Below are 13444 nucleotides of genomic sequence, written 5' to 3' on the forward strand. Positions count from 1 at the left end.
ATGTACAGTCATGTATTACTTACCGACGGGGTTACATTCTGAGAAATGCATCATTGGGTGATTTCGTCGTTGTGCGAACATCAAAGAGTGCACTTACGCAAACCTAGATGGTACAGCCTACTACACACCTGGGCTGTGTGGTGCTAATCCTATGGGACCACCATCATATGCGTTTGCTGTTGACTGAAACGTCGTTAAGTGGTGCACGACTAATCTAGCTTATTCCTTTTTTTCCACTGCAGTTAGTTCTTTTATGTACAGTTTAGGAAATCTTTGGCTACTCCTGAAGCTTTCAGAGACTAAAACACGTCACATACTAGGGCTTCAGATTTCTCAACAGCATGGGAAGCTAAAAGGCAGTGGATCTTTGCCTTCTATGTCAGGGGTCCCCAAGACCATCCCTGGGGTTGGTGATCCTCCAGAAGGATTCACAGGACCCAGCATATAGTCGTATTCATGGCTAAGATTTAATATAGTGAAGAATACAAAGCAAAATCAGCAAAGGGAAAAGCACATGGGGTGTAGTCTGGAGGAAACCAGCTGCAAGTTTCCAAGAGTTTTCTCTCAGTGGAATCACACAAGACTTGCTTAATTCCTCCAGCATTCAGTTGAGACAACACATCTGAAGGCTTTCATTGTGAAGTGGTTATTAGGTACTCTCTGCCTAGCATGTAACAAAATTCCAGACTCCAAAAGGAAAGCAGCTGTTGAATCTTGCATTTCATAAATATGGTATGTTGCTCTATTTATTGAGGTCTTCATTAATTTCTCTCAACAATGTCTTATAATCTTCTTTATAGAGGACTTGCATTTGCACATCTTTCATTGGGTGTATTCCTATGAAATAAGGAATTATTTATTCCCTGCCAGATATTTGATGAGTGTTGTTGCAAATAGTGTATGGTATTATTTTAAAATTTCATTTTCTGTTTGTTGATCTATATGAATATAATTGAAATCAAATTTTGTGTATTGACTTTGTGTCCAGTGACTTTGCTAGACTCATTCTAATGCAAAAGGAAGTGGCATAGCATTGTAGGCAAGGAGTCAGGCCTATAATTCTTGTTTATTAATTATTTAAGTACTATAGAAGACCACCTCATAGTACCTTGAATTGTTGTTCTCCTTATTTCCAAGGTAAGTGGATTTATTTACAGGTGAAGACTGTAGTTAAGACATTCTCAAAGAGTCACAAAGTGGGAAGGAAGACCTACTGTATTTATACCACTTCACCTTCTTTATATTGTAAAGTGAAATGTCCTCTGATATATTAGTGGCTTGAAATATATGTATTAATTTTATTTAAGCATAATCACAGTTTGCTTACCTAGCTGGGAACATAATTTATGTCTGGCAAGCTACAAAATGTAGATTTATTACTTAAGTGATAGGTGTAAAGTTTACTGCATTTGTGGAATGATCTGTTTTGTTATTGTAACAGGTTGGAAAACTTGTTTGGTGCTTTGGCAGGGTGTTTGGCAGGGTTAGGCTAAGGCATACTCTTACTTTTATGAGACTTTGTCATATGAAAGTACTGTTAAGGAGCAAATTTTAATATGATTTATATCAAAACGCAGCTAGTTTATTATAGACAATAAAGGAGCTATTGGACTAAAACCAGTAAAATTTTTTTTCTACCAGGTAATTAATAAAATGTCTCCAACATCATTAAAGATCACACTAAGACAACTCATGGAGGGCTCCTCAAAGACCTTGCAAGAGGTATTAACTATGGAATATCGGCTGAGCCAATCTTGTATGGTAAGAATTGTTTTTTAAAGTATTGTCATTTTCTGTTCATGAAAGTAATACACGTTCATTGTAGAACATGTAAAATACAGAAAACTATAAACAAGAAAATTAAAACTACCTGTAAATCTACTCTACGAAAACAACAGGCCAGTTAGTTTAAGGTGTGTGGAAGTACTGCTCCCAGATTGTTGTTAAGCCTTTATGAAACAGCAGTTACATTTGCATGTATAAGTGTAAGGAGGCCTCTAACCATGTGTGGAATTCAAAATAGAAGTTAACCATTTTTTTTGGGCATGGTCTCTGACCTTTGGGCAAGAAGCATAAACTTTCTAAAGCTGAATTCCCTCATTTGTAAAACGAGGAATGTGTTTAAATGTGTGTGTGTGTGTGTGTGTATATATATATATAAAATAATTGTACAAATAGAAGTTACTGGTCTGTTACATGTTTTAATTAATAGATTAGCATTGAAAGTACCATTGTAAATACACTTAAAATAGACAATAATCACATGGAATATTATTGATTTTATGAAACATTTCAGAGTCATAGTGATTTCTTCTTCCAGATGATAAACTCTTTAAAAGCAGAACTGTCCCTTTTGTGTCTTGTGTACAGGGCCCTTAGGTTAATAAAATTATGGCCTAAAGGAAATACTTTGTTTAATAACTAAAAAGCAGACATCCCTAATGGACTTTTATGCCTTGAAATATTTATTAAGATAGTTTGTCTAACCATAAATAAAGCTCTGTTGTCTGTATGTTAAAGTCACTCCTGGTAGGATGTAAACGGCAGCTGAGTTCTGTTGTTCATTATGAGCAGGTGCTCATATGCTAGGCACTTTGTATGCATTCTCTCCATTAAATCTTACACTCTCTCTAGAAGGATAGGTACTATTGTCTCCCTTTTACAGATGAGGAAACTGTGGCATAAGGTGGTGCAGCTGTTAAGTGACAGACACATGGCGTGTGAAACTAGTGCAGGCCCTGTGGACCACTACCCAGCATACCTCACGCAGTCCGTGTTTCTCACTGTACATTTAGTGCACTATCTAGACTGATTCCCCCTTCCTTCGTTCTCTCAGCAAATATGTTAGCTATGTGTCAGGCACTGTGCAGAGTGTTAGGTTGTTGAAAGTGCTCATGCTCCTTCTTCTCATGGAATTTATAGGCTACTGAGACTCTAAAGAACAAGTGAAATAATTAGAAATTGTGGTACGTGCTCTAAAGGAAACATACAGGGTTGGTGAAGGAAGAGAGTGATGCAGGGACAGGCTGGAGTCAGGGAGGCAAAGGGAAGCCTGCTTTAAATTAGTAGAGTAGGTCAGGGAAGACATCTCTGCGATGTCAGCTCATCTGTGACTGGAAGGGTGAGAAGTGAGTATGTTGAAGCCTCTTGAGTTTCAGCAGGGGGTAATTTGATTTGTTTTAAGAAGGTAATTCTTGCTGCTGAATGGAGATGGCGTTGGAGGGGTTCAAGAGTGGGATGTAGAGACCAGGTAAGAGTTTATTGCAGTTATCCAGGTGCAGAATAGTGGTGGCTTGGACTAGGGTGGTGGCAATGGAGAGAAGTGAATGGATTTGAGATATATGTAGCAGATAGAATTGATAGTCCTTGATGATGGGTGTGAGCAAAAGAATGTATTTAGGAGTTAGAACTCAAGAGGTGTGGGTTAAAGATTTAAGTCTGAAAGCACCATTTACACACAAAAAAACTTTAGAGATTTATTTATTTACTTAACAAATAAGAGTGCTAACTATGTGCTAGGCACTGTTAGAGGCACCAAGAATACCATAGGTAAACAACACAGACAAAAATCCCTGCCCTCCTGGAACTTTGTAGTGGGGGAGATAGACTGTAAACAGATAAATTTGTAAAATATATAGTACACGATTATAAGTACTAAGAAAAAGTGAGAAGCAGGATATGGGATATAGAGGGACAAGGGGTTGAACCTGTAGATAGGATGACCAGAGAAGATCTCACTGAGAAGATGTTCTTTGAGTGAAAACCTGAAAGAAGCGAGGGAGTGAGCTGTGCAAGTGTCAGTGTCACTGCAAGTACAAAGCTTGGATAGAGGAACTGCAGGGAGACCTTGTAGATGGAGTGAGGTGGGGGTGGTTGGTGAGTGAGAAAGAGATGAGGTCAGAGCTCACAGGGTGGGGAAAGGCCGTGTGGTCCAGACTTTGAATGTCATGGTTCAGGTTGTGGCCATGGGATTGGGAGGCTAAAGTGGGTGGGAGAGAGAGGAGCTCACCAGGAATACAGATGCCTAGAAATTCTCCATTTAATCTCAATTTTCTTTCAGAGAGGCCATGACTTTTATGAAGGCGTTAGGGCACGTAAGTAACAAATAGTTTTTTTTTCCTTCTGGCTATTTATGGAAATAGGACTTGTGAGCATATACTGTTAATCAAAGATGATAGTTGTTTTATCAGTGAAAATTAAACTTCTATAATGATTGCAAAGTTTTTTCTTTTTAATATTGCCAATTGGCATATAAGGGAAGATGAATCTTTGAAAGCAATATTGTTTAAAAAATTCACATAACCTGGTCACTGCCTTCTGATTTGTACGTAAGAGGTAATCCTACTCCTACAGTCCATGGACTGCCTCTGCTAAGCGCAGCGTGAGCCTGCGAACTCATTCTGCTGCTGAAGCCTTTGAAAGGTGCATTTATTCCCTTAAATGAGGGAGGCAGCAAGCCCCCTGCCCTTCCTCTCTCTTTTGGACTGACCTGGCAAAACCCCAGCAGTGTCAAACCCTGCCAGTCCTTGCCTGTACCTGAGCAGTTAAACACTGACATTGAGGAAAACCATATGACATAATTAGTAACATCTGCTAATGCTCTTATTAATCTCTGTTTTTGCTTCTCATCTCCAAAGTCAGCATATTTAGAAAAAGCGAGTGAAGTAGTTGATTTTTTTTGTTTCTAGCAAATTTGCAGTAATTTCTTTTTATGTATAAGCCCATATCCCTATAAATAATAGCTTAGTTATTTATGTTGTATAAGTTTCATCCCTCTGCATGTATTTTGCATATCTAATTTTCTTGTGTTTTTAATGATCACTTAATATAGCACATTATCTGAATAGAAAGTTATGTTCTCTGAGCTGTAAGCTTCTATAAACACTGGTCACTGTTGTAGAATTCTCTTAATTTTTATCATGACACAACATCATCAGAAATAAGCAGTGGGTTCAGATCCTTTTAGAGGACACATGGAGTTGAGACAGAGGAGACTGCTATTTGTTTTATAAAAACCAAGTAAAATATGCGTTTTTTCCACTAATTCCATACAAATCCTTGCTGCATGTGGATCCGAGCCTTGAACTCTGATTTTAGGAGGTTATATTATGTTGGGTTACTTGAGTTATGTTTCTAAAGTATGCATTATATGTTATAGCAGCCCTTATTAAACTTAAAAAAGGATAGTATTGTTTTTAGATTTACTGTCAGTTATTTGAAAGAAAAAGAGTTGAAACCAACCAGCATCAAAGTTCTGATTCATGACACTGGTGTTTATCAAGCTACTTTATTCAGAAAGCAGTATCTATTCTGGGTAAAACTGTTTGGTGTTCTTACATAACGAAAAGTTTGCTACAATTTGCTAATTATAAAATATGTTAGCATATTAGATAAACTAGCAAATTAGGGGGATAGTTGTCAAAAATTCTTACTTTTAATATCTAGAATAATTTTTTTCCTGGTTATAGAAGGAAATAAAAAATCTCAGCAGAGCTAAGAGCTACCAAATGGAATTTGAGTGGGTGCCTCATGAGACTTCTGAAAAACCTGAGCTGCCTACATGGCAAGAACTTGTTACATCTATGCTAGGTAAAAAGGTTACTTTGAAATAAAATAGCATGCAGATTTGATTAATACTCTCTTTCCTTTTACCCTTCAGTGGACTGTCAAGGAGGTAGATAGCGTTGGCTGGAAGGAATTCTTGTAGAAAGAGTGTTCCAGGATTGTTTTTATTTATGCTGTCCAGGGAATGTAAAACTTTCAGATTGGCAGGGACCATAACATCAGTGTTCAATACCACCACTGATCTGATACTGGAATCTCGTAGTTAGGCAGCCAAACCTTAAAAACCTTCAGTATCCATATTTAATTATGCATAAAGCCCACCTTCCCTCTACCTCCTGAGGCAGCCTGCTTCCTTGGCTCCCAGATTGCTGCTTTAATTATTTAGCCATTTAATACTAAATTTTGTTTTTAGGTTCACTGAAGAGCTTGTGTGTTTAAATATTATCTTTCTTCACAAGAATTATGCACATTTTAAGCATGGTTGAAATTCTACCACCACTATACAAAGTATAGGCTCTTTCCCTCTTTTTTAAAAAAATTTTTTTGAGATAATTGTAGAATCACATGCAGTTGTAAGAAATAACTAGGGAGATCCTGCATACCCTTCACCCTTTTGCTACGTGGTAACATTTGTATAACTATCATATACTATCACAACCAAGAAATTGATATTCCCCTCTCTTGTTTAAGGAGAGGTTACAGATTGCCTCATACTTATAATCCTGTGGGGATACTATGTGGCTACACTGAGTGATGACTACACCGAAATAAGAGAAGTAAAGTTTCATGATAACCTGGAGGTGGTCTGGTATCTTAATTCAGAGGTGTGTGAACTAGAGGATTCAGCAAAATGGCAGTATCCACATTTAATTATGCATAAAGTCCCCTTCCCTCTACCGTAAGTAATTTTCCTTTCAACTCAGTGGAGGAGGTTAAGAAGACAGATCTGGGCCCTCCACCCTCCCCCACCTTCCCTTTAAACCACACCAGCTCTGGTTTTAGCTGTTTATAACGGGAAGGTTTCATTTACAATTTTGTTTGAAGAAGAAAAAAAGAGTTCTATGGCTTAAATTACTGGATTCACTCAGTAGGCTGTATTCCAGCTAGAGGCATCAGACTTAGCAGGTTAGAAAGTTACCACACGGGTCATCATCAGTACATTGCTATCTATCCAAATTCTGTGGGGGCCTAATTTAGAAGAAAAGAGGAACACATACAAAAATTTAAACTTTGCAGGAAAAAAATGTGCTATAGAAAAATATGCCTAGTACAGGGTAGTTTCTGTCAATTCATTAATTAAAATCTAATACCAGAAAGATGTGTACTAACATTTCTTATATCTTCACTTGACAGTTTTAATAGATAAAGACCAGAGTCCAAAGTGGAAACCAGCTGATTTAAAAGAAGTTACTGATGAAGATTTGAATAATCACTTTAAATCTCTGGGACACGATGATTTGAAATTTTGAGGTGACTGGATTTTTAAGGTATTATTTTGGAGCAGAGATTGGGAAACTATGGCACGTGGCCAAATCCAGCCTGCTGCCTCTTTTTATATGTCCCACAAGCTGAGAATGGTTTCTGCATTTTTAAATGGTTAGAGAAAGAAATTAAAGACTAATATTTCATGATACGTGAAAATTACATGAAATTCAGATATCAGTGTTCATATATAAAGCTTTATTGGAATATAGCTGTACTCATCTATTTACATATTATCTATGGCTGCTTTAAGTAGTTGCAACAGGATTGTAAGGCCTGCAAAGCCTTACATATTTACTATCTGGACTTTTTCAGAAAAAGTTGCCAACCCGTTTTAAAAGATGGGAAAATTTGAAGGTCTTTAGAGATTCTTGAGTTAGTAGTCATGTTCCACATAAGGGCATTTCAGTCACTGATGGACTGCGTATAAGATGGCTGTCCTGGGGGCCAGCCCCATGGCCGAGTGGTTAAGTTTGCACACTCCGCTTCGGCGGCCCAGGGTTTTGCCGGTTTGAATCCTGGGCGCGGACATGGCACCGCTTGTCAGGCCACGCTGAGGGGGTGTCCCACATGCCACAACTAGAAGGACCCACAACTAAAAATACATGACTATGTACTGGGGGCTTTGGGAGAAAAAGGAAAAATAAAATATTAAAAAAAAAAAAAAAGATGGTTGCCCCATAAGATTAGTACCATATAGCCTAGGTACGTGGTAGGCTTACCATCTAGGTTTCTGTGAGTACACTCTACAGTGTTCACACAATGACGAGATCACTTGACGACACATTTCTCAGAATGTATTCCCATCATTAAGCCACGCATGATTGTATATCTAATTGAAATGGGAGCTTCATGTTTTGCCTTTGGATAGTGATTTGTATGTATGTGGTTTATATGTTGATTAAATAAACATGTATAGATTATAAAAAATAAAAATCCTAAAATCTTGTTGGATACTGTGTTAATGCTTCATAGTAGAATTTTCTCCATGTATAAATATTTTAAAGTAATTATGAGATACTATGGCAGAAGTGTTCCTTTGATAACATTGGAAGTCTCAGGCAAAGAGAAAAGGTTTTATAAGCTTGTCCCTCCAGTGTTATTAACCCAACCTAGGCCTTCCCTAAAGTTAATCAGAATCCCTTCCTGTGGCGGAAGTGAATGCATTATTTCTCGTTGTTCGCAGTATTTGCTAATCTGGCAGAATGAGGAATTAGGAAATTCCAGTCTCTTAAGATGGAGACACTCTGCTTTCTGTAATTTACATCAAACTTGTGTGTGATAACAGTTATTTATCCTTACACAGTTCAAATCAGGAGAAAGACATCGAAAACAAGGACTTTTGTTCAAAGTAGAAATACTTTCAGTAATTGGTACTATTGGCAAAATAAGTTTTCTTTAAGGTTCACAGGAAACTGCAAGGTGTTCCAGACTTGGGACCTTAAAGTCTAGGTAAGAATAATTTTTAAATTAAAGGTCAGCTTATCATTTATTTTATAACTTGTTATAGTTTTCCCTTCACCCCAAAGTCCTCAAACTAAGAGAACTTCAGGTTTGTAAGAACAAAAAGCAGCAGAACTGAAAAAGACATCAAAGATTATATCCTGCACCCTTCTCACAGATGAGGAAATCGCAGTCCAGAAGGAATTGCTTTAAATTTTCTCAGTTCTTAATATATTTAACCTGAAGCATTTTTATATTCTTAAAGCTCCTAAATTGGACCTGATTGATCAAAGAGATTATTTGTATTAATGGGTTTTTATTCACTTTGCATGTTTACAAATGCAGAAAATGTCCGTTATATTAAAAGATTTGGAAGTACACAATGTTGAAAAGCATTTGCTTACTTCAATTATTTAATAAGAACTCATAGCTTGTTAATTGCAACTAGACTTTTATTGTGCAGTTACAAAAAAAGCTTTTCACAAAAATATTTGGAAAAAATATACCATTTCATAGCTAAGTCTTACAGGGAAGAGAATTTGCTAACAAAACTTGAGTTTTACAAGGTAAGATGTAGGGAGCACATCTGAGTTCGTGTCCACAGCTCCAGGGAAGATGTGTCCTATTTGGTCACACAAGTACTGGATGACGGCATTATGATTAAGCAACCAATATGTTTGGTAGAACTTTATTTTTAAATTACTGTTCCTTGACTTTATTTATGATATGTCTCTAACTTTTGATTTCTAAAACTATGTAATATGAAAGTATAGTTCCCCTATCTCGTAAGATGCCAATGATATTGAGTAGGATATATGGGTATCATGCTATTCATCCAGTATGTCTATTTTTAATACTAATAAGGCAGTTTGACACAAATTATTCCTTTGAGACTAAGATCATTTTTATCTCCTTCAAAATTGTGCTTTAAGTGCTCATAACCATAGGTAGTTTGCAAAGAACTGATAAGGCAGCTGACAGTGGATAACTCTTGGATCAAAGGCCTGTAACCAAAAGGCAATGGCACACAAGACAGTTCACTGGGGAGGGAGCAGTGAAGCACACGTGTGGGTTCTGTGAGTCTTGGTAAATGAGGAAGTAGCACATTTCCTCTGATGATCTGCCACTTCTACAGCGGCCACCTGCCGGTTCTTTGTTGTGCTGGTGCCAGCTTATCTGCCCCTGTACTGGATGTTCTTGAGGGAAGAGATTCAGTGGCTGGGCATGTGTCAGTGTGGTAAAGAAAGGAAGTTGCTATTGTGTCTTTTCCCTCAGTTGAAAAGACTGGAAACTTGTTTTTGCAGGTGCATCTTCTGATGGAGCCTGACATTAGTCCTGTTTCTTGGGCTGCCTTTTCCCCACTTTCTTTTCCCTTATTATTTGGCCACTATTCTTATTTCATCTGTTTGTGCTATAAGTTGGAACAAATGTTTCCCTTTCCAATAGCTAATGGTTCTTTCAGTCTTTTGTTTTGTATGTCTCCTTCCTTCTCAAACAGTCCTACTCTTTTATTGTTCATGAAGGACCTTCCAAATGAAGTAAATCCGATATTTAAATATGAAGGTATGATAGAAGTTGAATTCAGCCTATCAAAGAAGTTCTCATCTTTCTTGGCATCAAGACTAAATTATATCTTGATAAGTATCACATGCAGTACAAATGTGTTTAGCCAGCTCTTTCTCCTGCCTGCCACGACTTGGTTTATTCACTGACTCACTGATCATGCATTCCTTGTAGTTCCTTGTCCATGGTTTGACATAGAATACAGCATATATTTCCAAGATAAGTCTCTGTATGTCATAAGATATTATACTCTGTTAAAACGATTCTGGGGTGAGGGAATGGTACTGAGCTACACGCCCATAGTGCCATAGTGTCAGAGAGGGTGGCAAAAGAGATTAGAATTCTAGCTAGATATGGATCTGACAGGCATCCCTGTTACACCCCTGAGAAAGAGGGGCCCAAGGTAAAGGAGGAACCTGAGGTTAAAATATTGAGATATAACCAAAAGTCATTAGTCTATGTCCCTATGTATGCTGAAAAATTTAGTTTGATGTGCTGCTTTTATATGGCTTTGTGTTCACAGCATAATATGTATTATTTTATATACCTAATTATATCTTTTAAACAGCAAATGACCTTGCAGCAAAAGTGTCCTTATGTGAGATATAAAATGAATGGAAAATGGCAACTTCTAGGCTTTGGTCTGAGTCATTAGTATAAACACTCAAAAACCTAAATTTTTCTTCATCAGCTGGAAATATGTTTTGCACTTTTGGGAAACTTTCTGTTCGTAGCCTTATGACCTCAGATCCTTGTATGAACAGCGGTAGTGGTTTTTCTATTTTGTAAATTGCTAGATTGTAGGACAGTACAAATCCTGAGATTAGGTGAAATGAAAGTTGAATGACCAGGTGTCCAAAGGCAACTGAAGGATGGCACATCACTCATTTAAAGAACTGTCCTTGCCCGTGTAACTTGGAGAATTCACTCTACTTGATTGTGGGTTTCAAAGTATAATTGTCAAAATTAGAGGTAGCATTTCTGCCTGCTTACAAGGCCAAATACATATTTAGCTCATTAAAGAGGTCACAGCCTTTTTCTGCCTGCCTTTAGATTTCAATGACAAGGATCTGTTATCTTAATAAAAGGAACTAACGTATGTGGGCTTAAATAATTCCCCTTTCCAGTTAAACTCAATGTGTAGCAAATCTTGATGAAGTAGGAAAATTGGAACTGAGTCTCTAGATTAGAATTTTCTCAAGTTATGTCTTTTCAGTATCATCTTCCCTCACTCCCAAATTTTCTGTTACTATTGATCTCAATTAGTGCTTAATCCTTTTTATTTTTTAAAGAGATGTGAGCTGTGACAGTTAAAATAGCTTCCCAAAAAAGGTAGCCAAGTTTCTGAAAATAGTATAGTATATGGTTGTAAATACCCCATGGGCATTGTTACCATAAAAAAACAAATACAAGAGTACTCTCTTTGGAGAAGTGTTTGATCTTTTGTTTTATAATACAACGATAAGTCATATGTATAATCTGATCCCACAGTAATTTGAATGGTGATTGCTCCACTGGGCAATAAAAAAAAGGGAATGAGTGTCCATATACCAGCCCTCTGCATCTATGAGACCCTAAAGCTTAATACACACTCAGCACTGAGAACAGGTTCTGCTTTCTACCTTGCTGACTAGGGCTTCTGTTATTCTGAATTTACTGGTTTGCTATTTATAAAAGGTACCTATACTTGTTTTCTTGTATAGTTATATCACTAGGCTTTTTTTTTTTTTTTTTTTTGAGGAAGATTAGCCCTGAGCTAACATCTGTGCCCATCTTCCTCTATTTTGTATGTGGGATGCCTCCACAGCATGGCTTGATAAGCAGTGCTAGGTCTACGTCTGGGATCCAAACCAGCAAACCCCGGGCCACCAAAGCGGAATGCACGAAGTTAACTGCTATGCCACCAGGCTGGCCTCTCACTAGGCTTCTTAATGCAATAAACATTAATGTCATTACCTCTGTAAATTGTATCTTGTTAAGATGCTGTATAGACAAAGTATGAGTCATCCAGTGACAGCTGTGGTTAGTTAGGGCCCTGAGGTTCAAGGTGATAGTTATGTTTTTCATCTACAAAAATAAATATCTTATTAAGGACAGGGTTCAAAGTTGACCTCTTCTATATGGACTGCTTCCTAGTGCTTCATCATTTGTATTAGGGAGGAGGGATCCTTGATACAAATGTTTTTGACAAACAAGAGCCACTGTTAATCGCCATGGCTTGAGGGACATTCCCTTGCCGAGGGATTTCAAGAAAAGTTCTTTTCATATCTTGGATATTTTGTTAAATTAACAAATAGTTATTCTAAATGAGTGTCTTTAACCATTTGGAAACTTGGGGCACTTTTAAGTTTTTATTTCTTTGGTGATACCATCGCTGCCTCAGGAAGAAAGTGGTGAGACATAACAGCTGATTAGTGTGGTGCCACAGGACAAAGGTTGCTCTTTAAATGACTGCAATCCAAGACCAAACAGATAGAAACCGCTGTTAACTTATAACTGCTTAAAACACATTTCATTTTCGGTTTTCCTACACTCTTGATATTATCATAGACATATTTTTACATCCAGATGGAGTTATTTGTATTTATTCACAGCAGTTTTTGCTTTTGTTTCATGTGTTTAAACTAGCACCAGCTGTATCCACAGCTCAACAAAGTGTCATCATCCTAGAGCGTCAAGGCCCCTCACTCTCAATGTATGGGATGTCGTAATACTTGATGTTATTGCCTGCCCACTGCTGCAAGGCATCACTCAAGATTTCCTGGGACAGGCGCTGTGCAAATTCAAAGACCACAATTTGGGGCCCTGGAGGTTCCTTCACTTCCTCTTTGACCTCAGCTGGAGAAGCCATCCTAGGTAGAAATCTCTCTTCCGACATAAACCTTTCTTCATCTGCATGCCGCTTCTCACTGTCAAATGTGGTAGGAAATGGGAAAGTTTGCTTTGATTTCATGCAGCCCATGTTATGAAGAGAAGGAAAGCAGTAGCAAAGACTACTTCAACAGCATCCTCAGAAAACGCTGATTTTGTCCACGTGATACCGACCAGAGCTTTTCCTCTGAAGCCCTCTTCGGAAATCAGTGTTCCCTTTCACCACTCTTCACGTGTAATGTTTATCTGTCAAGAGAAGGGAAGTTTTCATTTTGAAGTTAAAGAATACAAAATACTGTATGATCAGGTAGCATGTAGAAACAGCAACAACAGCTTTTATCAATAGGAAAGATAATCATTCAGTAAAAAGGGCAATTTACAAAACAGGAAAACATTTTTTCAAGATCTTGAAAATTTTGTAAAACTGAAAACACAAACTTTTGCTAGTTTAATGTTCATCGGGTTAGTGAACTATAGCCTTCAGGCCAAATTCCAGCTGCCTGTTTTTGTAAATGAAGTT

The 13444-nt window shown here is 37.6% G+C and overlaps 1 protein-coding gene across 2 annotated transcripts in view; it reads left to right on the top strand.

Annotated features, from left to right (window-relative positions):
• The window catches only part of LOC124233504 (3-hydroxyisobutyryl-CoA hydrolase, mitochondrial-like), a 95571-nt gene extending 87960 nt beyond the window's left edge, over positions 1–7611 (top strand). For both annotated transcript variants that reach the window (XM_046650648.1, XM_046650649.1), the window contains 3 exons: positions 1642–1761; positions 4061–4094; positions 6919–7611. In XM_046650648.1, the coding sequence (XP_046506604.1) occupies positions 1642–1761; positions 4061–4094; positions 6919–7034 (270 nt within the window). In that variant the 3' untranslated portion in view covers positions 7035–7611. The remainder of the gene's footprint in view (positions 1–1641; positions 1762–4060; positions 4095–6918) is intronic.
• Positions 7612–13444: the final 5833 nt, after the last annotated feature.

The sequence above is a fragment of the Equus quagga genome, unplaced genomic scaffold (assembly GCF_021613505.1).
Source record: "Equus quagga isolate Etosha38 unplaced genomic scaffold, UCLA_HA_Equagga_1.0 203_RagTag, whole genome shotgun sequence".
Lineage (NCBI taxonomy): Eukaryota > Metazoa > Chordata > Mammalia > Perissodactyla > Equidae > Equus > Equus quagga.